We start from the raw sequence: 25827 nt of genomic DNA, 5'->3' as shown, positions 1-25827 counted from the left end.
CTATGAAACTGCTGGATTGTCGTAAACACCAACTGCTTCAGTAATGTCCTCTAGGGATGGAAACCTGCCATCCTTATCTTGTCTGGCCTATATATGCCAACAGTCTCGCACTATGTGGATGATTCTTAATGCCCTCTGATGTGGTCGAGCAACCTACTCTGTTGTATCTCTCAGAATCGACAAGAAATGCTGGCATTGTCAGTGACGCACACATTCTTGCCAATAGTGCAGTCTTAAAATTAACCCTTTGTACAGAGAATGGCTCTAGACCACCATATTGGAGAGTTGCCGGGATGCTCAAAAAACTTAACCCCCTCCCTCATCCTTGCCCCTCTCCACCCCCAGCTTGAGTCTGGACCATCAGGAGTGGAGGGAGCTGGAGGAAAAGGCTAGAGGGCAGGAAATAAAACTGCTACTTGCAAAAATTCCCAGACTTTCATTGATGCAGGCATATTCTCCTCCTGTCATGTGGAAAATCAGGCACCACACAACAAATTATCCATAAATATTCTTCTCTATAAGTACAGTGATAGGAGAAAACAATAGCAGTTTGCTTCATTTCCCGCTCTTTGGAATGAATGCTGAACTAACGAATTATTTAAAACATGAATATGTTTGTCATTTTTATTTTGACTAAAATGGAACTAGCAGGTCACAGCGAGGTCTCTCAAAAGATAAGAGGCCAGATATTGTTTTTAGTGTTGGTGGAGGGTTAGGTATACAAAGCTCCCCTGCTGTTCCTCAAATACCCACCCTGGGGTCTTTGTTTACCTGAGGGGCAGACAGGGCCTCAGTTTAACGGCTCACCCAAAAGACAACAACTCCAACGGTGCAGCACTTCTGGCAATGGTGCCTTACCAAACAGGAGCACAGGTCAGAGGTAGGGCACAAAAATTGTAGGGACAATTCAGTGACACATGCTTCTGACTAGTGAAGCTCCTGGGAGTGCAGCCTCACGAGAATCAGGAATTTCGCACAGTTCGGTTGACCACCTTCATATCACAGCATTAATATTCAAAACAGAATGAGCTTGTATTTAGATGACACCTTTCACTACCTCTGGATATCCAAAATCATTTTACAGCCAATGAAATACTATTGAAGTGTTGCTGCCGCTGGAATGGAACAAAAGTGGCAGCCAGTCTGTGCATAGCAAGATCCCACAAAGAGCAAAATGTTGAAGACCAGATAATCTGCTGATGCTGGTTGAGGCAGGGTTTCTCAACTGGAGTGGGGATAGGCGGGGGTGGTCTGTGGTACCTAGGAGTCCATGAGAAGGTTTCAAAGGGTCTGCCGATCAGAATCAAAAAATACTTTGTTCCATATCTGCATACTGCCTCTTTCACCATCAAAACAACAATTTGTCCACTACTTCTGGTGCCTTTACTGGTTAAATCCAACTGGTCACTTGATTTTTTTTTTTTTGCTTTCTTTTGTCCACCATCTCCTTGGTCTGGTTACGCGATGCACAGTGGTAAATGTCGTAGCAGCAGTACCATTTTTGTGGCCTGTGTGCACTGTGTGGTAGCATGTTAGCAACTCTGGAGCCAGGCGGCAGTTCCTTGATAGAGCCGGTGAGGCAAGTGAGGTGGACCTCAGCAAAACAGATTGAGCAAATGGATTGGGATGGGAGGGCGCCATTCTCCTCAGTGCCTGGTAGCCAAGGCTGCACTCACGGCCAGGAACACGTGTTTATAAAGGATTTGGGGAAATGGTGGCTGTCAGGTTTATCATCAAGCAGCAAGGTACATTACGACCTTTCGCAATACATGAAGTGATGATTAATCATCAGTGGCATCCACAGGAAGGCATAAGTTTAAACTAACACGAGGGATTCACTCCTAATGCATGAGATCTACAGGCCTCTTCATCTCATCATTTTATAACTTTATCCCCCATCCATCCACTTTCCAAGTATGAACCTTCTTGCAGAGGGACATGATTGTGCTTTAAAGATCCCACATACAAGCAGCTGTATACAAATGAACAAAATACCGCAGAAGCTGGAAAATACATTGTGTTGTGTTACAGCTTGACTGTGGAATTGTTATAGCAAAGGAGACGGGGTTGGAGGGGTGCTCGGGGGGCAGTGGGTGGCCTCAGAAGCAACAAGTTGAGAACCCCTGGGTTGAAGGGTACATGTTGGTCAGGACTGAAGCACTCACAACAATCTTCAGCCAGAAGTGCCGAGTGGATGATCCATCTTGGCCCCCTCCAGAGATCCCCAGCATCACAGATGCCAGTCTTCAGCCAATTTGATTCACTCCATGTGATATCAAGAAACTGTTGAAGGCACTGGATACTGTAAAAGCTATGGGCCCTGACAATATTCCAGCAATTGTACTGAAGAATTGTGCTCCAGAACTTGCCGCGCCCCAGGCCAATCTGTTCCGGTACAGCTACAACATTGTCATGTGGAAAATTGTCCAGGTATGTCCTGTACACAAAAAGCAGGACAAATCCAACCCAGCCAATTACCGCCCCATCAGTCTACTCTCCATCATCAGTAAAGTAATGGAAGGGGTCATCAACAGTGCTATCAAGCGGCACTTGCTTAGCAATAACCTGCTCACTGACACTCAATTTGGATTCTGCCGGGGTCACTCAGCTTCTGACCTCATTATGGCCTTGGTTCAAACATGGGCAAAAAAGCTGAACTCCAGAGGTGAGATGAGAGAGTCTTCCCTTAATATCAGCATTTGACCAAGTGTGGCATCAAGAAGCCCTAGCAAAACTGGATTTGATGGAAATCGGGGAAATCGCTCCACTACCTAGCACAAAGGGATATGGTTGTGGTTGCTGGGGGTCAATTATCTCAGTTCCAGGACGTCACTGTGAGAGTTCCTCAGGGTAGTGTCCTAGGCTCAACCATCTTCAGCTGCTTCATCAATGACTTTCCTTCCATCATAAGGTCAGAAGTGGGTATTTTTGCTGATGATTGCATAATGCTCAACACCATTCGCGACTCCTCAGATACTGAAACAGTCCATGTCCAAATGCAGCAAGACATGAGCAATATTCAGGCTTGGGCTGACAAGTGGCAACATTCGCGCCACACAAAGTGCCAGGCAATGACCATCTCCAACAAGAGAGAATCTAACCATTGCCCCTTTACATTCAGCGGCATTACCATCACTGAATCCCCCACTATCAACATCCTGGGGCTTACCATTGACCAGAAACTGAACTAGAATAGCCATATAAATACTGTGGCTACAAGAGCAGGTTAGAGGCTCAGGATCCTGCGATGAGTATCTCACCTCCTGACTTCCCAAAGCCTGTCCACCATCTACAAAGCACAAGTCAGGAGTGTGATGGAATACTCCCCACTTGCCTGGATGAGTGCATCTCCAACAACCCTCAAGAAGCTCGACACCATCCAGGACAAAGCAGCCCTTCCACAAACATTCACTCCCTCCACCACCGATGAACAGTAGCAGCAGTGTGTACCACCTACAAGCTGCACAGCAGAAACTCACTAAGGCTCCTTAGGCAGCACCTTCCAAACCAATGACCACTACCATCTAGAAGGAAAAAGGCAGCAGATAGATGGGAACACCACCACCTGGAAGTTCTCCAAGTCACTCTCCATCCTGACTTGGAAACGTATTGCTGTTCCTTCACTGTCACTGGGACAAAATCCTGGAACTCCCTTCCTAACAGTAGTGTGGGTGTACCTACACCACATGGGCTGCAGCAGTTGAAGAAGGCAGCTCACCACCACCTTCTCAAGGGCAACTAGGGATGGGCAATAAACGCTGGCCTAGCCAGCAATTCCCACATTCCATAAATAAATTTAAAAAACACTGGAGAACTCCACTGCTCTTCAAAGTAGAAAGGTTGCTTGGTTAGGATGGTTACTGAGGGAAATAAAGGTGGAAATTGGGAGGGCTGTGGACATAATCTGCCAATCCTGCTCAGATATGGGGGTGGTGCCTGTGCCAGAGGGTTGTAAATGTTATACCCTCTCTTTAAAGTAAAAGGGGAGAGGGACAAATCCAGCAACTCCGAGCCAGTCAGAGACAAGAATCATGGACACAATGAATTAGCATTTGGCAAAGTATGGACTAATAAACGAAAGTCAGCCTGGATTTGTTCTAGAACATTTGATTCGAAGATTGTTGGAAAGCAAGTTATGAGGAGGATGCAGAGAGCCTGCAATGCGATATAGATAGCTTAAGTGAGTGGGCAAAAATTTGGCAGATGGAATAAAATGTGAGGGTTGTCCAATTTGGCAGGAAGAACAGAAAAGCAGAATGTTATTGAAAGGGAGAGACACCGGAGAATGCTGCGGTATGGATGGATCTGGGGTATGGATGGATCTTCGCTTCTCGGCCTTTTGGCTAAGATCAAGTGTTGCAGGGGCGACACCATGATCCTGCCAAGGCAAGGTCGGGATGAAAAGGCTAAAACCAATCGAAATCCATACCATGGGTTACCTATCACCGTCCGAGTCACGGTGAACGACAACGAAGGAGGATCACCTATGGATCGGGTCTTCTTCGCCAGGAGGATCCTGTTGAAGGCGTGCGGCTTCGAAGCTCCGGAGATCGTATCCCTGCAGGACTTCCCCAAAGCTGGTTTTTTCAACGTGACGTTCAAGCGGGTGGCAGACTGCGTCCAGCTCCTGAGGGTGTTCGAGGAAAAGAGAGACCTGCCGGAGATGAAGATCCTGACGGCGGAGCCGCTCTTTTCTCTGCCGTTGCAACAGGAACGTGTGGTGATGGTGCATCTGTACAACCCCTTCGTCCCTGTCGCCGACGTGGTCACCTTCCTCACCAGGTACTTCGATAAGGTGGGGAGCGGCACCGAGATTCGAGACGAGTTGGGGATCTGGACAGGCAAACGCCTGTTTAAGGTCACGCTAAAGACCGATGGTAAGGGAGCCATTTTCCACCCTCCTTCCAGTTTCGCTATCGGGGGAAACCGTGGCTACCTGGTCTACGCTGGGCAACCCAAGCATTGTCGCTCATGCGGCAAGGCTGGTCATGTGGCGGCCAACTGCAGCGCCTCCCTCTGCAAGATCTGCAAACAGGAAGGGCACCAGACAAAAGACTGCAAACAGGCCAAGTGCTGCAACCTGTGTGGCGAGGCAGGTCACCTCTACAGGACCTGCCCCAAACGCTGCCGTACTTACGCACAGGCAGCCAAAGCCAACGAGGGGGAAGCAGAAGAAATGTTTCGTGTCACTCCAACCACCAAGGCCCCCAGGGAGCTCAACGGGACAAAGGAGGACACAGAGAGAGACAAGGTGGAGGAAGAGATTGAGGCAACAGAGAGCCAATCAGCAGCACTACCCCCTGAACCACCCAGTCCTCAGGACAGCGAATCAATGGAGGAGGAGGCAGCAGTGGAAAAGCAGCAGGGGGAGTGGCGGACGGTGAAGAACACCAAAAGGAAGAAGGAGCGAAGAAGAAGCAAAGCCATTTCCCAGAAAAGCGGCAAGAGGCGTCTCCCATCCGACATGGATGACAAGGGCAGCAGCTCTTCGGATGAAGAAGTGGCAGGGCGGCACCGACAGAAGAGGCGGCAAAGCTCCAGGGCGTTGGAGGATGAGACACCCGAGCTCCAGAACATTGGAGACAACAAGGGGACCAGCGCACCCCAACTTTGCCTGCAACCTGAGGAGGCCAGTGCACCACAGCCCCTGGAATCTGGGAGCAGTGAGGTAATCATCGCACCCCAGCTCCAGGAAGCCGGGAACAGCAACACCCCAGAGGGGGTGAGTTTTGGAGAAGCTTCTCCAGCAAAGGTCATCTCAAAACCCGCTCTCTACGTGAACCTCCAGATGCCACCTGAGCAGAACACTGCCAAGGAGATCTACCTCAGCCCATCCAAAGTGAAGGAATTTGAGCTCACTACGGGTATGAAGGAGCAGACTAAAGGTCTGGGACTCTCAGAGACAGTGGGTTTGGTAGGAGAATAAATGCTTTAAAATGGGTTTAAAGATTGTATCCATAAATGTGCGTAGCATGAAATCTACTACGCGATGTGTTGCAACCTTGGACTACCTAGCCAAGGTCAAAGCTGACCTGTTGTTTCTGCAGGAGTGTGCGATACCGCACCTCAGCTCCTACAGGCAATGGTCACGATGGTGGTCCCATGGGCCATCGATCTGGTCGGGCGGAAATGACTCTCGTTCCTCCGGCCTGGGTATTCTGCTGCGGGGAGGCAACTTCACCGTCTCCGAGGTTAAGGAGGTGGTGGGCGGGCGACTCCTCGTAGCAGACGTAATGTACAAGAACGCTCCACTCCGGTTAATTAACGTGTATGGCCCGGCACAAGGGGCTGAGCGGCTGGAGGTTTTTCAGCAGCTCCCACTGCTGCTGGCGACCTCCGGGCCGGTCATTCTGGGCGGTGACTTCAACTGCATCATCGATGCGGCTGGACGATCCAGCAGGGCCGACAGCAGATTGGACGCTACGTCCAGATCCCTGATGGAAACAGTAAAGGATGCCAAGCTGCACGACGTCTTCAGCAACCCTGCAGACGGAGCGCAGCGTAGATACACCTGGTCGCGGCCAGACGGGTCCATTCGTTCCAGGATAGACTTCCTGTTTGTGTCCCGTGCATTCACAGTCAGATCCACCGATGTCAAGCCGGTGTTCTTCTCTGACCACTGCCTCCTACTGGCGGACTGCCACTTGGAGAAGGACCTGAGGGTGGGCAGGGGGGCATGGAAGCTAAATGTGCAACTGCTGACCCCAGAGAACATTGAGGAGCTCAAGAGGGATTACAAAGGTTGGAGAACCGTGAAACACCTCTTTGAGTCCCTGACACACTGGTGGGAAGCGATCAAGGGAAACATCAAGAGGTTTTTCATCCTCAAAGGCACCCAGAAAGCTAGAAAGGAACAGAGGGAAATGTCCCGACTCCAGAAAAACATGCAGAATCTGCTCCGGCTGCAGTCGATGGGGGTCGATGTCAAGGAGGAGCTCCAAGAGGTGAAGAGCCAGCAAGCCTCGCACTTTGCCTCGGAGGCCTCCAAGATCATCTTCCGTTCCAGAGTCCGCTCCGTGGAGCAGGATGAGACGTGCTCACGTTTCTTCTTCCAAAAGGTACACAGAGAGAGCTCTGTGATCAGCAGCCTGAAGGAAGAAGACGGCTCAGTAAAGTCATCACGGTCCGACATTTTGAGGATCAGCAAATACTTTTATGCCGGATTGTATGACGTGAAGCCCACGGACAGCACGGCCTCCCAGTCCTTCCTGCCCTCTATCACGGAGGTCTTAGACGACAGTACGCGGGAGAGCCTGGACAAACCGCTAACTCCTGATGAACTGACTAAGGCCCTTGAGTCCTTCGAGAAGAGTAAAACTCCCAGAAGCAACGGCTTGCCGGCGGAGTTGTATTCGGCTCTGTGGGACTTGATCAGCCCAGACCTGCTAGGAGTGTACGAGAGTATGCTCCTGGCCGGTAGTATGTCAGAATCCATGAGGAAAGGCATCATCACCCTCATCTACAAGCACAAGGGGGAAAGGGAGGAAATTAGAAATTGGCGACCCATTTCACTGTTGAATGTGGACTATAAGATTCTGTCCAAGGTCATCGCCAATCGGGTCAAATCCGCTCTGGAATTGGTGATTCACCCTGACCAGACCTGCACTGTGCCAGGCAGGAAGATCTCTGACAGCCTGGCGCTGCTCAGGGATACAATTGCCTATGTACAGGACAGGGGTGTGGATACCTGCCTCATCAGCTTGGATCAGGAGAAGGCCTTTGACAGAATATCGCACACCTACATGGTGGATGTGCTCTCCAAAATGGGGTTTGGGGAGGGAATTCGAAATTGGATCCAACTGCTCTACACTAACATCAGTAGCGCAGTCTCAATCAATGGGTGGGAAACAGATAGCTTTCCGATTAAATCTGGAGTCAGGCAGGGCTGCCCTCTCTCGCCAGTTCTTTTCATGTGTTGCATAGAACCCTTTGCCGAGTCCATCAGGAAGGATCCGGGCATAAGAGGAGTGACGATCCCAGGCAGTGGAGGCACTCAGGTAAAAGCCTCCCTGTACATGGACGACGTCGCCGTCTTCTGCTCGGATCCGCTGTCGGTGCGCAGACTGATCCACATCTGCGACCAGTTCGAACTGGCCTCGGGAGCCAAGGTAAATCGTGAGAAGAGCGAGGCCATGTTCTTTGGGAACTGGGCTGACCGATCCTTTGTCCCCTTCACTGTCAGGGCTGACGGCCTGAAGGTGCTGGGGATATGGTTCGGAGGGACCAGGGCATGCGTTAGAAACTGGAAGGAGCGAGTGGCTATGGTGAAAAGGAAACTGGGCATGTGGGAGCGACGCTCCCTCTCCATTGCGGGTAAGAACCTGGTCATCAGGTGTGAGGCACTCTCGCTGTTGCTGTACGTGGCGTAGGTCTGGCCCATTCCAGACTCCTGCGCGATGGCGATCACTCGAGCCATCTTCCGCTTTATCTGGAGGTCGAAAATGGATCGTGTCCGCAGGGACGCGATGTACAAGCCTCTAGATAAAGGGGGAAAAAACGCGCCCAACATCGCCCTCATACTGATGGCCACCTTTGTGTGTGGCTGCATCAAGCGGTGCGTAGACCCTCAGTACGCAAACACCAAGTGTCACTACGTGCTGAGTTTCTACCTGTCCCCGGTGTTGCGAAGGATGGGTCTGGCCACGCTGCCGCGGAACGCTCCAAGTAGTTGGACCGTGCCGTACCACCTGTCCCTGGTGGAAAAATTTATGCAGAAAAACACCTTTGACCACAAGTCCATCAGGCAGTGGTCAGCACGTAACGTCCTAGAGGCCCTGAGGGAAAAGGAGAGGGTGGACCCTGTGGGATGGTTCCCCGAGCAGACTGTCAAAGTCATTTGGCAGAATGCCTCATCGCCAGAACTTTCCAACAAGCACCAAGACGTGGCTTGGCTGGTGGTGAGAAAGGCCCTCCCCGTCAGATCCTTCCAACACGCCAGGAGTCTCACCCCCTCTGCACGTTGCCCTCGAGGTGGCTGTGGTGGGGAAGAGACCGTTGTTCACCTCCTTGTGGATTGTGCCTTTGCAAAGAAAGTCTGGAGAGAGATGCAGTGGTTGCTGTCGAGGTTCATCCCGAGCAGTTCTGTGACACAGGACTCTGTGCTCTACGGGCTGTTCCCAGGGACACACACCGAGACAAACATCAACTGCAGCTGGAGGATCATCAACTCGGTGAAAGATGCGCTTTGGTCTGCCCGAAACTTGTTGGTCTTCCAGCAGAAAGAGTTGTCCCCGACCGATTGTTGCGGACTGGCACAATCCAAAGTCCAGGACTACGTGCTGAGGGACGCACTAAAGCTTGGGGCAGCTGCCGCAAAGGCGCAATGGGGAAGGGTCGCTGTCTAAGACCTTTCTGCCACAGCGCACCGAGAGACTGGGAACTGTTTAGAGCCCCTCGGGCTGTACAGCTCAAAATGAAAGGCTGTAAATGATTGTAATATTGTTTGTACTGATGCACCTGGTGATACATTTTGTAAAAGTTTAACCTGGATTGTACCCTTGTAATGGTGTTTTTGAAAAGGTTTGGAATGTGATTGAAGATATTTTATGAATAAAGTATATTTTTGCAAAAAAAAATGGATGGATCTGGGTGTCCTTGTACATGAATTGTAGGTGCAGCACGTAATTAGGAAGGCAGATAGAATGTTGGCCTTTATTGAGAGGGGGATGGAGTATAAGGATAGGGAAGTCTTGCTACAACTGTACAGGACATTGCTGAGACCACAGCTCGAGTCCACCTTCAAAAAGCATTTGACTACGTACCACAGAATAGCAAAATTGAAGTCCCATAGGATTAAAGAGACAGTGGCAGCATGGATACAAAACTAGCCAAGGAACAGAAAGCAGTGAATAGTGAGGAACAGTTGTGTTCAGACTGGAGTGAGGTATACACTGATGCCCAGGGGCTGGTGTGAGGACCAGTGCTCTTTTTGATATATATTAATGACCTGGACTTGGGTATGCAGGGCATCATTTAAACATTTGCAAATGAAACAAAATTCAGAAATATAGTAAACAATGAGCAGGATAATAACAGATTTCAGGAGAACATAAACTAAATTGGCAAACACATGAAATTTAACACAATAGTGTGACGTGGTACATTTTGGAAAGAAGGATGAGCAGAGGTAATATAATCTAAATAGTACAATTTTAAAGGTGTGCAGGAACAGAGATACCTGTGGGTGTTTGTACATAAATGTTTGAAAGTGGCTTAACAAGTTGAGAAGGCTGTTTTTTAAAAAAAATGGATCCTTGGCTTTGTTAATGGAGAAATAGAGTACAAAAGCAATGAAGTTATACTGAAGCTTTACAAAACACTCGATAGGCCTCCGCTGGTGTATTGCATTCAATTCTGGGCAGCATACCTTAGGAAGGATGTCACAACCTTGGAGAGGATGAAGAGGACATTCACTAGAATGGTACCAGGGATGAGGGACTTTAGTTATGTAGAGAGACTAGAGAAACTGGGGCTTTTCTCCTTAGACTAGAGAAGGTCAAAAAGGAATTTTATTGGAGGTTCAAAATCGGGAATGATTTTGATTGAGTAAATAAAGAGAAACTGTTTCCAGTGTTGGGAGAGTCGTTAACTGGAGGACACAGATTGAAGGTAATTGGCAAAAAAACTAGATGCAACAAGGGGAGATGGTAGTGCAATGGTAACTGCATACTAATCCAGAGGCCCAGGCAAATGCTCTAGGGACATGGGTTCAAATCCCACCATGGCAGCTGGTGGAATATGAATTCAGTCAATAACAAAAAAAAATCTGGAATGGAAGGCTTTCATTTGTGTTTCTTTTTTATTATCATATCCTGCAATCCTCCACTAAATTACTGTCAGGATCCTTGCAGACACATTTAGGAGTTGTGCGATGGAGCAGAACATCCATCTGTTATATAACCTGTCTGATGTCTGCCTCACTGAAATCTTTGATAATTGGACAGGTTCTGTAGGGCGTGATGACCTGCAAACACCAGTTTATCTGCTCCATGGTGTCATGGAGCTGAAATCTCAATCTAGCAAGGGTGGATGATTACTTATTTCCTTGCTCCAGGCACTTGAGCACATAATCTAGGCTGGCAGTGCAGTACTGAGGGAGTGCCGCACTGTCAGTGGTGCTATCTTTCAGATGAGATGTTAAACCAAAACTTTGTGTTTCTTTTTTATTATCATATCCTGCAATCCTCCACTAAATTACTGTCAGGATCCTTGCAGACACATTTAGGAGTTGTGCGATGGAGCAGAACATCCATCTGTTATATAACCTGTCTGATGTCTGCCTCACTGAAATCTTTGATTGTCATTGTCAATTGTCATTAAAAACCCATCTGGTTTACTATTGTCCTTTAGGGAAGGAAATCGGCCATCCTTAGCTTGTCTGGCCTACATATGACTCCAGATCCACAGCAATGTGGTTGCTTCTTAACTGCCCTTTGAAATGGCCTTGAAGCCACTCAGTTCAATGGCAATTAGAGATGGGCTACAAATGCCCATCCCTTTCCAGCGACTTCCACCCCTATGAAAGGATTTTTTAAAAAACACTTGTTTTAGACAGTGAGTTGTTGTGATCTGGAATACTCTGTCTGAAAGGGTGGTGGCAGAAGATTCAATAGTAACATTGAGAAGAGATTTGAATAAATGCAGGGTTAATTGAATTAATGTGAACAGGAACCATTGGCCAAATGGTCATCTCCTGTGCAGTGTCATTCTATTGTCTCTGACTAATGCCATGGTATTTTTCACATCTATCTGAGAGGCCAGACAAAGTTTTGGTTTAACATCTCATCTGAAAGATAGCACCACTGACAGTGCGGCACTCCCTCAGTACTGCACTGCCAGCCTAGATTATGTGCTCAAGTGCCTGGAGCAAGGAAATAAGTAATCATCCACCCTTGCTAGATTGAGATTTCAGCTCCATGACACCATGGAGCAGATAAACTGGTGTTTGCAGGTCATCACGCCCTACAGAACCTGTCCAATTATCAAAGATTTCAGTGAGGCAGACATCAGACAGGTTATATAACAGATGGATGTTCTGCTCCATCGCACAACTCCTAAATGTGTCTGCAAGGATCCTGACAGTAATTTAGTGGAGGATTGCAGGATATGATAATAAAAAAGAAACACTTGCATTTATTTATTGCCTTTCACGGCCCACAGGAAATCTCAAAGTGCTTTACAGCCTACAAAGTACTTTTGAAATGTAGTCACTGTTGTAATGTATAAAAGTTTGCACACAAGCAGCGATGAAACAAATAAACTGTTTTGGTGATGTTGGTTGAGGAATAACTATTGGCCACGACACTGGGCATAACTCCCCTGATCCTCTTCAAATATTATCTTGGACTCTTTTCCATCCACCTGAGAGCTCAAATCAATGTTTTATCTGAAAAGTGGCACCTCTGACAATGCCGTGCTCACTCAGTACTGCACTGAAATGTCAGCCTGAATTTTTTCTCCAATCCCAAGAGTGGATGTTAAACCAAGGACTTTCTGACTAGATTTTCTCCATTGACTATGAATGGGTGGAAAACTCCAGCCTGACACCAGGATTCAATACATTTCCCAATATTGTAATATTTCCTATATTGTACTCCTGTCTAGTTTAAATGGGACACAACAAAAGCTAAGATGACATCTGCTGGAATATCTCAACTAATATTCTGCATACTAGACTGCCCGACTATCCAATAATGTACCCGCTGCAGAATACTATAATGAAGAACAAGAAAAAATTGAGGTCATTTTTTGTTGGAACAATTTAGATTATGGGACAATATGTTAGAAGTGTTTAAAATTATGAAAACATGGGACAGGGTAGGTAGAAGCAGTGTTTCTAGTACTTGAAGTATCAAGACTGAGAGGCCATGGGTACAAGATTAAATGTAAAAGATTTGGAAGAGAGCAATAAAAACTATCTTTGTACAACATTGTGAAGCTGTGGGATCTACTTTGACAGTTAATGGTTGAGACAGGAACTATGTCAATGTTCAAAATTAGATTGAAAATGTGGATTAAGAAAAATAACATAAAGTGGTACGGAAACAAGCCAGTTAAATAATAGGATTGGGACTGTTTGTTAATGTGAAGGATATTATGATCTGGTTGGGGACCAGTAACTTTTTATTTAAAGCAGACAAAGTTTGAAATTCCAGTTACCCACTAGGAGAATAAAGCCACAAGATTCCACCATTTTAAACAAATAAAATAAGCTTTTCTATACAAAGTCAGAAAAGTCAATCAATTTACAATATCTATCTTATACTCTAACATTCAGAATTAATATGAGGTAACTATGAATTAAAAGACATCACACTGCACATTAAGTGGCAGAAACAACCAAGACAGATTCCACTGATTTCTCAGCAACCAACCCAGATGTCAGTGACCACTGTGAGTCACATTATCTCATTAAAATTCTGTCTCCCTCACAAGGGATTTCAACTCTTCACTTTTGAAGATCTCACCTCTGAATTCCCTTAAAAGCCACTCTGACTTGGACTGCCTCAACAACTGCTCACCTCCTGATGATTCAATCTCTTCTCCTGAGACTGCATTCCATGGAATACACAAAACTGCACCACTGCCTCTAATTACCAGCATACTTCCAACTTTTTTGCAGACTGCTAGCTTCACTAAGCTGTCATTGCCCCTGCGTTTCTCTGAGTCTCTCTGCTGCACCAAGCTATAAATGGCTTCTAGGGCTTCTGAGTCCTAACCCTCTCCAGCATGCAACCAGCAACCTTCAGTCACCTTCTCAGCTCCCCAGGACCTCCTCTGAGCCCTAACTGCACTGAATGGCTCCCAGGGCTTCTCTGTGAGCTGCAAACTGCACAAGGTCCAAACTGCAAATAACCTCTTCTCCCAGCAAGTACACAGATAAATTGAAACCAGAGAAACTTCTTAAGCTCCACCCATCTCTATCAGGGAGATTTTTCAGGGTTCACTGAATGCTTTTAAACTAATTTAACTCTAACTCCCAAAACAAAACATCTCCCTGGACTGCACTTCTTTACAGGCGGTGTAGATGTTACACTTCCAGCTCTCTAGCTAAGTGAGCCCACCTGCTGTTTTAGGATCTTATCTTTCTAGCTGTTAACCCTTTAAGTCAACATGGTCCAAACTTTTAAGTATAATAGACTCTGAGCTGCTTTAGTTGCATTAATCCAATTTTCTACAGTTAAACTATAATCTTCCCAGAACTAAATTTTACCTCTTGAAACATTAACATGAACCATGAACTAAATATTCGTTACAAGGATGAACGTGGACAAGTGGATGGAATAGCCCTTTATGTGCTGTAACTTCTATGTATTTAAATGCTGAATCAAAGAACAAAGAAAAGTACAGCACAGGAACAGGCCCTTCGGCCCTCCAAGCCTGCGCCGATCATATTGCCCGTCAACTAAAACATTTTGCACTTCTGGGGTCCGTATCCCTCTATTCCCACCCTATTCATGTATTTGTCAAGCTGCCTCTTAAACACCACTATCGTACCTGCTTCCACCACTTCCTCTGGAAGCGAATTCCAGACACTCACTCTGCGTAAAAAACTTGCCCCGCACATCTCCTCTAAAGTTTTCTCCTCTCACCTTAAAGCTATGTCCCCTAGTAATTGACTCTTCCACTCTGGGAAAAAGCTTCTGACTATCTACTCTGTCCATGCCACTCATAATTTTGTAAACTTCTATCAAGTCACCCCTCAATCTCCGTCGCTCTAGTGAGAACAATCCGAGTTTCTCCAACCTCTCCTCATAGCTAATAACCTCCAAAACAGGCAGCATCCTGGTAAACCTCCTCTGCACCCTCTCCAACGCCTCCATATCCTTCTGATAATGTGGCGACCAGAATTGCACGCAATATTCCAAGTGTGGCCTAACCAAGGTTCTATACAGCTGCAGCATGACTTCCCAGCTTTTATACTCAATACCCCTGCCAATGAAGGCAAGCATGCCATATGCCTTCCTGACTACCTTATCCACCTGCGTAGCCACTTTCAGTGACCTGTGGACCTGTACACCCAGATCCCTCTGCCCATCAATGCACTTGAGGGTTCTGCCATTTACTGTATAATTCCTGCCTGTATTAGACCTTCCAAAATGCATTACCTCGCATTTGTCTGGATTAAACTCCATCTGCCATTTCTCCGCCCAGGTCTCCAACCGATCTATATCCTGTTGTATCCTTTGACAATCCTCTTCACTATCTGCAACTCCTCTAACCTTAGTGTCATCTGCAAACTTACTAATTAGCCCAGTTACATTTTCCTACAAATCATTTATGTATACTACAAACAGCAAAGGTCCCAGCACTGATCCCTGCGGAACTCCACTAGTCACAGCTCTCCATTCACACCCTTCCACTGCTAACCTCTGTCTTCTATGACCAAGCCAATTCTGTATCCATCTTGCCAGCTCACCTCTGATCCTGTGCGACTTTACCTTCTGTACCAGTCTGCCATGAGGGACCTTGTCAAAGGCCTTACTGAAATCCATGTATATAACATCCACTGCCCTTCCATCGTCGTCACTTCCTCAAAAAACTCGATCAAGTTAGTGAGACACGACCTCCCCTTCACAAAACCATGCTGCCTCTCACTAATACGCCCATTTGCTTCCAAATGGTAGTAAATCCTGTCACGAAGAATCTTCTCCAATAATTTCCCTTCCACTGACGTAAGGCTCACCGGCCTGTAATTTCCTGGATTATCCCTGATACCCTTCTTAAACAATGGAACAACATTGGCCATTCTCCAGTCCTCTGGGACCTCACCCGTAGCCAGTGAGGATACAAAGATTTCCGTCAAGGCCCCAGCAATCTCCTCCCTTGCCTCCCTCAGTACTCTGGGGTAGATCCCATCTGGCCCTGGGGACTTATCCACCTTAATATTCTTCAAGATGCCTAACACCTCTTATTTGATCTCAACATGATCCGGGCTATCTACACACCCTTCCCTAGACAAATCGACCGCTAAGTCCTTCTCTTTGGTGAATACTGATGAGAAGTATTCATTTAGTATCTCTCCCATTTCTTCTGGCTCCACACACAGATTCCCACCTCTGTCCCTGAGTGGATCAATCAATCAACCCTATGTTGCTATTGAAAACCTCATTTATAATATAGACATTAAATTGGGAAAGATAGGATACGGAATTTATTCAAGTCCTGCAAGAAAGATTATTATCTTAAAAATGGCAAAGATGCAAGGTGAATTTTCAGGTTTTTCTCTTTTATGAACGTTTATGATATTTTGCACTGGCTTTCACCTGGTGGGGCTGGATTTTCACAACTTGTGTGTCATTCTCCCTGATCTTATTTCTTAACGTTCTCACAGTCAAACACGTTTATTGTTTCAATCCAGCTAGTGTGAACGATTGCTTATCTGATTGCTCCAAAGACATAAATCGGAGCGTACCAATTTAAGATAATTGTCAAAGGAATCAAAGGTAAGATGAAGAGAATTCTCTTTACTCTGTGAGTTGTTGTGACCTGGAATGCACTGCCTGTAAGAGTGGTGGAAGCAGATTCAAGCAGAGTTCTGAAGAAGGGTCATATGGACTCATAATGTTAACTCTGTCTCCCTTTCCACAGATGCTGTCAGACCTGCTGAGTTTTTCCAGCATTTTTTGTTTTTATTATGGCACAATAGGCTGAATGGCCTCTTTCTGTGCAGTAAGATTCTGTTGCGACAATAACTCTAATGTCTTTCTCTTCTCATATTTTCTCCATGTACAGGCGAGCTGTCCTTGGAGGATGTGCCTGATCCCTTCCTGGTCACCATGCACATCATCACCAATCCAGGAAACTCGGCAGCTCTGCAGACAGCAGTCGACGGCCTCATAACATGGATTAATCCCAACCTGCGGCTCTTCATTGCCTCCGAGCGCGGCTCATCACAGCCGTTGAGGACGGGCAGTGGTGGCAATACTGCCCATCTGGCGCTGGCTGTGATTGTCTTCGTCCATGAAGAGTGTGGGCAACAGATTTCACAGCTCCACGAGCACTTCCTCCATCCTCCATGGCAATACCACCACACCGAGTGTGTCAAGGGCAGGATTCTCCCTTACATGCCCAGGAACCAGGACTTCTTCACTCTAGCCAATCACACGGCTCTCTGGGCTGTCAGGCAGGTGCACTATGGGAAAGAAATCATCCGCTTCACCATTTACTGCAGCTTTGACAACTTTGTCGACATGGTGAGGATGTACCAGCTGATCCTGAGAACAGAGTCGTCGAAAAGGAAGCCGGACTTTGTGTTCTTCACTGTCTATTCCAACATGGAGGTAGATATTCAGCTGTCACTGAAGAGGCTCCCAAAGGGTCAGTGCCCCACTCCCACCGAATCAGCCCTGCTCGAGTTCAGAGTTCACAACATTGGACACCTCATCCCACTCCTGCCCAATCCCTGCAGCCCAATCAGTGGCGTAAGGTGGCAAACGGAAGACTATGATGGCAACAAGCTCCTGTTGCAGGTAATACCGCCCTCTGCTGCAAAGTGGAAGGAAATGTGGGGGTGGGGGGAGCATGTTCTGATTAAAGTATCATCCCCTTGTTTATGTAATAAAGAACACAGTTATAAAATAGTTCACCCTTTTTAAAGGGAGAGTAAAATTTCTAGCTCCAATTAAGCTCCCACTGTTTTGGATCTGTCTCACCAAGGGGCTACTAGCTCCTCAAAATGGCTGCGTTTGTCACACTGCACGCAGCCATTGGAGCTAACTGCCCACGGGAAGACCTGTCACCAGTTCAACATGCCAGTTTGTACTCTGTGGTGCAGTTGACAACACACGTGCCCACTCAGCAGCTGCCTGGCTGCCTTCACAGCTTTACCACCAGGAGTGGCCTGTGTCTTGCAGGAGCCCCATGCAAGCTTCACTTTGGGGGCACCTACAGTTTACTAAATAATATTAAATACAAACAACTTCGGCGTCAAATCCACACAGATACCACCGTGGAATTAGGTAACATAAAAATAATTAACATAATGATCAGGGATCAGTTATTACAGCTCAAGCTTGTCAATCCTCCAGGATTGTCCTGGAGTCTCTAGGAATTGGAGATTAATTTCCTGGATGCTGCTGGGAGCAACACCAGGAGAAACATTACAATGGCAATAGGAAAAGTAGCTGAGCAGGTCAGGAAGGCCATATGATAAAAACTACAGGGACAATGTTTACTGTTTCTCCTTTTGGGTATAGTCTGTCTTCCCTCATTCATTACTTTCTCATGCTCTTGAAACAGCACCAGGTGCCCATATTCCAAATTTTCCACCCACTGGGGAGGAAGTGCAGGAGCGGGCACAGGCAGGCGCGCCTCTGATCAGTGCCCCCAACCAGGGGCATGCTGCCATTTTACGTGGGCGAGCCAATTAAGGCCCGCCCAGCGTGACGCCCGCCAGGAAGCGCTATGCACTCCCTGTGCAGGTGGGGGGGAGGAATTCCCTCAGCCGAGAGTGTGCTTTATCACGCATGTGCGCAAAGGAGCGACTCATCTCCCTGAGGCTAAGTGCTGCCTCAGGGAGATCGGCTCCAAATTTAAAAATGTTAAACACATGATAGCAAGATTTCTCTGACATGTCCCCTCATGTGACACTGTCACGTGAGTTGGGACATGTCCATCACTTATACTGAAACCTTTATTAAATATTTAAAAACTCTCATGAAACGTCATCCCGCCCGTGAATGAGGTTTCGTGCTTTTTCTGAAGCCCGCCAGGGCTCCTGGCCTGCCCGCCAACCCTAAGGTTGGATGGGCAGGTCCATTAATGATGTTAAGTACTATTTAAATGGCCTCAGTAGGTCGTTGACAGGTCGGCGGGCACACAGCTGATTCGGCTGCGCCCCCCCCCCCGCCGACCTGAAAATGGAAAAGAGGCGCGGTGACGTCGGGAGTTCCGCCCAATGTCATCCCGCGTCATTTTACACGTTGGCGAGTGGGCCCCACCCCCTGCTCACTGACCATGTTTCTGTTTTCAGGCTTAGAAATGCCCAGCTCTGACATTCCAGCTATCCACCTGCTAACGGAGTAATTCAAACGCTGCACCAAATAAAACGAAAAGCCTTGACTTTACCCCATTTTCAGTGGAAAAAACACATGTACGCAACATGTAAGACAATTATATGAGTCCACATACTGACTTGCACACAATGATGGTATAGCAGTAATTTTACTGGACTCGTAATCTAGAGACCTGAATGGTCTGGAGACAGAGTTCAGATTCCACCGTAGCAGCTAGAGGAATTTAAATTCAGCAAGTCTGGGATAAAATGCTAGTTTGATTAATAATGATCAAGGAACTATAGGATTGTTTGCAAGAAATGCTTATATCCCGAGAACAGATTTAAAAAAAATACACATGCGTACACAACTCACAGATACACTGAACTCCACTCTTGCACATATGCACACGCGCACATTTGTGCACTCGTACATGTACAGATACATATGGGTATATTCACACCTACACATATAGTGTCTAGTGTGCATTTGTTGGAACATACCTTAAAGAAAATTACTGAAAGCTAGGGATTTAGGTGTCGATATTCTCAAGTCACTATATGCTAGTGTACAGGTACAGAGGTAATTTAAAAAAACATTTCAAATTGTTTTTTCCCTCTAGGGGTTTGTGAGGGCTCAATGGTACAGTTGTACTGAGCTCAGGTTACACCCCATGTAGAGGACTGCATTCAGTTTAGGCACTGCACTTCAGGTGGTTCCATTGACCTCGGAGCTGGTGCGGTGCAGGTTCACCAGACTGATACAGGGACTTAAGGGTTAAATTATGAGACTACAATTAGTTTGCATTCCCTTGAACTTAGAAAGTTTAGGGGTGATCTCAATTGAATTGTTTAAAATGATTAAGGGATTTAATAGGGCAGATAGAGAGAAATTATTTCCTCCTGTCAAGGAATCCAGAACCAAGGAACTATAAGAGCTGGGCCATTTGAGTGAAATCAGGAAGTGCTTTTTTCAAACCAAAGGTAGTGGAAATTAAAAGGCTGTGGATGTTGGCAGTCAATTGAAATTTTCAAGATGGATCAATAGATTTTTGTTGGGTAGGGATATCTAGGGATATGGAGCTAATATAGATAAATGGAGTTGAGATACAGATCAGCTGAATAACAGTATAGGTTCAAGGGGTGGAATGGAAGAAAGGTTTGCACTTATATAGTACCTTTCCTGATCTCAGGAAATCCCAAAGCACTTTACAGGCAATGAATTACTTTTGAAGTGTACTCACTATTGTAATGTAGGAAATACAGCAACAGATTTATACACAGCAAATTCTCACATGCAGTAATTTGACAATAGCCAGATAATCTATTTTTGTGATGCTGATTGAGGATAAATATTGGCCAGGATACTGGGCAGAACTCTCCTGCTCTTCTTGAAACAGTGTCATGTGATCTTTTATGTCTATCTTTGAGAGCAGATGGAGGCCTCGCTTTAAAGTCTCATCCAAAAATGGCATCTCCAACAGTGCAGCACTCGGTGAGTACTGCACTGGAATGTCAGCTGAGATATTTCTGCTCAAGTACAGTATCTGGAGTGGGACTTGAAACCAAAACCTTTTGACTCAGGTGAGATTGTTACCAACTGAGTCACAGCTGATGTTACTATTCCTATGTTTCTACACAGGAATCACATCTGAAAACATCAGCACAACAGAAGGGTCACAACATGAATGTGTCACACATTTGCTTGCTGCTGTGCAGCTTGTCTGCCAGGTTTAAGTGAGTGCTGCGGCCTTAAAATGGTGAGGAGGGTGTCCTCCACTGACAACAAGGGGCATCTGGCCATCGTCCTCACCCAGTTGGTCAACAAAAGGTCAACATAGACCACGATTGAGTAAAAGCTTCATGTCCCTTTTATCTGATAAACGTTCTACTAACATCAGCGATGCTTAATAAAAGCAAAACAGAAATATTTCAGGAACCCAGTACACTGCGGGCATGGCCTTTTGATCACAGCTTTAAGTCGTCGCCAAGTCTCTCTGATGTCGCTCATTGCTGACCGAGTGGGCAAGTAGACAAATGGTCTTTGTTGTTTCAGTCAGTACCCATTTCATATGGATTTAGAGCACTTTTCTCTGGCGCACACATGAGTGGGGGATACCAGGCAGTGCTAGGTAACCCTGAGTGAGGTAATAGGCTTTAAAGGCTTTGGCTCTACAAGGGAACCGCTTTATACATCACATAGTGCACGCTTAGCACTGACAGCCTTTTACAGTGAAGCTAAACAAAGTCCCAATTTTGAAATGGGAACCATTTTCTCAATCCACTCACTAGCCATAAGGTATTGTGGGAGTGTGCTCTCTCCATGGGGACAGCTGCAGAATTCAGAGTAAACACGCACTCAAAGTAAAGGCATGATCTCAATATCGGTTTTAAAATGGCTGGTAGGTATAGGGAAAATGTATCCCAACCCACAGAGCAAGACAGGAGTAGCTATCTTGTCTATCCACTCAGTTTGGTTAGGTGTGTAATCCAGGAAGACACTAATGGAAGAAATTAATCATTGAGAGAAGAAAAATGGACCTAGGTGTTCAAAGCCCGTAACACTTTGGGGTGATTATTGTTTTTGCCCAAGCAATATTTGCCAATAATTATAAAAGATCAACTTTAACATTGTCCTCGATCGACTTTGAGTCAATACCAGCTACATTAGTGAAAGAAAAGAACTTGCACTATGCGGCGCCTTTCACCACCTCAGTACGTCCGATAACACTTCACAGCCAATGCATTATTTTTGGAGTACCGTCATTATTGTAATGTAGGAAATGTAGCAGCCAATTTGCACACAGCACAATTCCACAAACAGCATTGTAATAATGACTAGATCATCTGCTTTTTAGTGATGTTGGAATAGAGGAGAACTCCCTTGCTCCTCTTCGCATAAAGTCATGGGAACCTGAGAGGGCAGATGGGAGCCCAGTTTATCTGGAAAAGGCACATCTGATAGTGCAGCACTCCCTCGGCACAGCACCAAGAGATGGAAGTTATGTCACAAGGGTGGAAGTTATGCTACAGAGTTCCAGTCAGATGCCATCTGCAGTACTATGTTCAGTTCTGGATGCTGTATCTCAGGAAGAACATGATGGGTGTGCAGTACAGATTCACCAGAATGGTATTGGGGCTAAAAAGGTTAATTTATGAGGATGGATTGCATAAACTAGGATTGTCTTCCTTTGAATATAGGCAATTAAGAGGTAATCTAATTGAGGTGTTTAAGATAGTTAATAGGGTAGATAGAGAGAAACTATTTTCTCTGGCAGGGAGTCCAGGACAATGGGGTACACCTTAAAATTATAGCTAGGTGGTTCAGGGTGATGTCAGGAAGCACTTCTTCACACAAAGGATGGTGGGAATATGGATGTCTCTGGATAAAGCTGTTGAGGCTGGGGGGAGGGGTCAACTGAAGATTTCAAAACTGAGATTTGTCATTAATATATATTGTAAGTCATTAATATATATTGTAAATAATTGAGGCCCCAGCACTGATCCCTGTGGCACTCCACTAGTTTCAGGTTACCATCCCGAAAATGCCCCCCTTATCCCAACTCTCTGTCTTCTATTAGTTAGCCAATCCTCTATCCATGCTAATATACTACCATCAATACCATGGGCTCTTATCTTATTAAGTAGCCTTATGTGCAGTACGTTATTGAACGCCTTTTGGAAATCCAAATATATTACATCTACTGGTTCCCCTTTATTTATCCTGCTTGTTACCTCTTCCCCTTCATGAAGCCATGCTGACTCTGTTTGATTAAATTATGTATTCCTAAATGCTCTGCTATTGCATCCTTTATAACAGACTCCGACATTTTCCCAATGACTGATGTTAAGCTAACTGGCCTATAGTTACCTGTTTTTTGTCTCCCTCCCTTTTTGAAAAAAGGTGTTACATTGGCCGTTCTCCAATCCTCTGGGACCTTTCCAGAATCTAAAGATTCTTGGAAGATTACTACCAGTGCATCCGCTATCTCTGTAGCTACTTCCTTTAATATCCTAGGATGCAACCCATCAGGTCCAGGGACTTATCGGCCTTTAGCCTCAGTGGATCTCATCCTTGCTGCCCTTCACTGGAGTCCCAGTGGATCCTGTGAGGTGGAATGCTCACAAATAAAATAAGGAAATGCTGGAAATACACAGCAGATCAGTCAGCATCTGTAACAAAGACAAGGCTTTGATGCTTCAAGTGGGTTCTCTCTGTCAGAACACAAAATTGGAACCAGTGCTGCAAATGAGCTTGTTCCCAACTTCATTACAATGGAAGGGTCCCAGGGTGGCAAGGGAACAGATTATTTTAATGGTGCCTGGAGGAACAATTTCTCTCCAAGGCTTAGAAAAATAATTTGACACTTACTTTTGGCCGAGCCTTTTTGTTTCAATCATTGGTGTAACTGGTTAGATTATGTACTGTGCTGACCTCAAATGGCAGTCTGCATCCTATTCACATCGAAGACCCTGATTTCTATTTTAAAAAGGGCCTATCACCTAAAACAGGCAGGTGATTTGGACGCCCAGCAGAAGGCCCCTTTCAGAATGGGGCTGGCCAACTTGCCGATGGTAACATATCAATAAGGGTACTGACCCCATTTTGAGGCTATTACTGCCCATTAACACCAAGTGCAGTGAAACTTTACGCCACACTCTCGACACACGGATGCATTGTGTGCAGTAAGTGTGTAAAGTTTGTTTTGAATTTTGTTTTTACAGGTACGAAGTTTGTCCAGAAGCTCGGGGAAGAGAAGTGTAGTTCCTCAATGCACCCTAGCAAGACGCAGCTCTTCAATTCCTTCCCGCAGCTTGCTCCCCCAGTGTCTTGGCTGTGCACCAGACAGATACCGTCGCCACCGGCAGATTAACCGCAAACTACACCACACAAGTGGCTTCAGCCAATTCCGAGGGAGCTCCCAAGAAGATATCTGGATTGGTTGTCAAGAGGATTCTAGCAGGACAGCCAGCAGTGCATCTGGGATTTCCCGGGTTGCTCAGCGCAGTAAGTCCTTGTTCTGTCTGCCAACCTTCAGTGGCTCAGCTTCTGCTTCATCATCTTCATCGCCGCTGGGTGACCTGGCCATTTCATCGTGTGATAAAGGACGACAATTCAAAGTCCCTGCACACGATGTCACCTCTGGAATCACACCCAATGGCCTAGAAGATACTGCAGAGACCGATGTCGACACTGGCTTGACCACGTCCTGTTCTGACCTGTCTATCCAGTCCGCTCACTCAGCACTGAATGGCTTTAGCAAAGATTTAGATGCCGCTCTTCCTTCACTGGGGAAATACAACACCAGACCAAAGGCAGGTCTCTTCAGACCTTTATCATCGATGGAGTATTCACTTCCTTCCTCCTCCAAGCTTTCATCCAGGTCAATTCCTCAGTTCCCAGAATTCTCTTCCTGCTGTCTGACCTCGCGCACACCATCTCCCCGTGTGTTCACCGCGACATCTTGGCTCTGGTCCAGAACAAAACAGTCCTCGTTTTTGAAGACAAGCCATGCAACCAGAAATGAGGACTGCCCTGCAGGCCAACAGCCCACTCCTATTCAAGAGGGAGAGCAGGAATTTTACATCTGATCATTTTGTGCGACAAGATTTGCTTTCTGTTGTCACTAACTATATTGAACTATGGTATGTGTATGAACCAGTCAATGGATTTTTAAGCTGGTGATTAATAGACAGGAAGAATGTTGCTAATGGTGACCCAGGTCATCTTGCTGCTGGGGTCAAGGTGAACTTCACTGTTACCAATAGTTACGCAGCTGTTCAGAAGCATCACTGATGATGGCAGCTAAAAAAATTCCCTTTGGACATCCCACTTTTTAAATGTTTCTTTTCAAAACACCACAGCCTTTGTGTCAGAAATCCAGAATGTGTTCAAGGTTTCAGCAGTGAAAGTACTGATTTGATCTCAGCAGCCAACACTGCTGGGTGAGCAGTCTGTTTACAGCTAGGAATTTCTGGGCTCTGAACACTTAAATTTCTGATGTTGCAGCCCCTTTGTTCAACCATTCTTCACAAAAGAATTATCTTTAACTTGTTCCTGAGAATCAATTGCTTAAACACCTGTACAGTTTTATTGATCACAAAATCCCTGGAGCCTAGATTTTCCTGTCGATGTTACCATGATCCATTTTGGGTTAATACCAGTGTTAAAATAATGCCAATTGGAAAATCGATGTCCTCTTTGAGGCTGATTTAGCCAAGTAATATGTCATAAGATCATAAGAAATAGGAGCAGGAGTAGGCCATTTGGCCCATCAAGCCTGCTCTACCACTTCAGTAGGGTTTTGGCTAAAATTCCTCCTCATTTCTGTCTTAAATGGGAGACCCCTTATTTTTAAACTGTGCCCCTTAGTTCTAGAATCTCCCCACAAGGCGAAACATGCTCTCAGCATCTACACTCTCAAGTCCCTTCAGAATCTTTTATGTTTCATATAAGACCCAACCGGCTCAACCTTTCCTCATAAGACAACCCCTTCATCACAGGAATCAGCCTAGTGAACCTTCTCTGAACTGCTTCCAGTGATTACTGTCACTGATTGCATTGATTCCAATCAGGACAAGACTCGCTGGTCCTTCGTCATCCTGGAACTTCCTATCTACCAGCAACACACAGACTGCAGAAGAAGGTCCATCACCACCATCTCATGGGCAACTAGGGTTGGGCAATAAAAGCCAGATCTGCCCATACATCCTTCATCCCAAGAGCGAATAAAGCCATGTGGGCACTGCCATTTTATTGTCCATTTAGACTCAACCTACTTGGAATTTTATAAATTTAATAATCATTAATTGACTAAATAAATCCCAAATCT

The 25827-nt window shown here is 46.1% G+C and overlaps 1 protein-coding gene across 1 annotated transcript; it reads left to right on the top strand.

Moving 5' to 3' along the window:
- Positions 1–1711: 1711 nt before the first annotated feature.
- Positions 1712–24586, top strand: fam124a (family with sequence similarity 124 member A). The gene is made up of 3 exons (XM_078560596.1): positions 1712–1745; positions 16735–17471; positions 23720–24586. The coding sequence occupies exons 1-3, from the start codon at positions 1712–1714 to the stop codon at positions 24584–24586; spliced, it is 1638 nt and encodes a 545-aa protein (XP_078416722.1).
- Positions 24587–25827: the final 1241 nt, after the last annotated feature.

The sequence above is a fragment of the Cetorhinus maximus genome, chromosome 16, assembly GCF_964194155.1.
Source record: "Cetorhinus maximus chromosome 16, sCetMax3.hap1.1, whole genome shotgun sequence".
Lineage (NCBI taxonomy): Eukaryota > Metazoa > Chordata > Chondrichthyes > Lamniformes > Cetorhinidae > Cetorhinus > Cetorhinus maximus.
This window is presented reverse-complemented; position numbering and strand designations above follow the sequence as displayed.

Excerpts from the sequence above, each read along its gene's own strand:
- fam124a (XM_078560596.1), top strand. The coding sequence starts at position 1,712 with ATGGTGGCTGTCAGGTTTATCATCAAGCAGCAAG. Across the intron at positions 1,746-16,734 it reads GTTTATCATCAAGCAGCAAG|GCGAGCTGTCCTTGGAGGAT; the intron begins GTACATTACGAC and ends CTCCATGTACAG. Across the intron at positions 17,472-23,719 it reads GCAACAAGCTCCTGTTGCAG|GTACGAAGTTTGTCCAGAAG; the intron begins GTAATACCGCCC and ends TTGTTTTTACAG.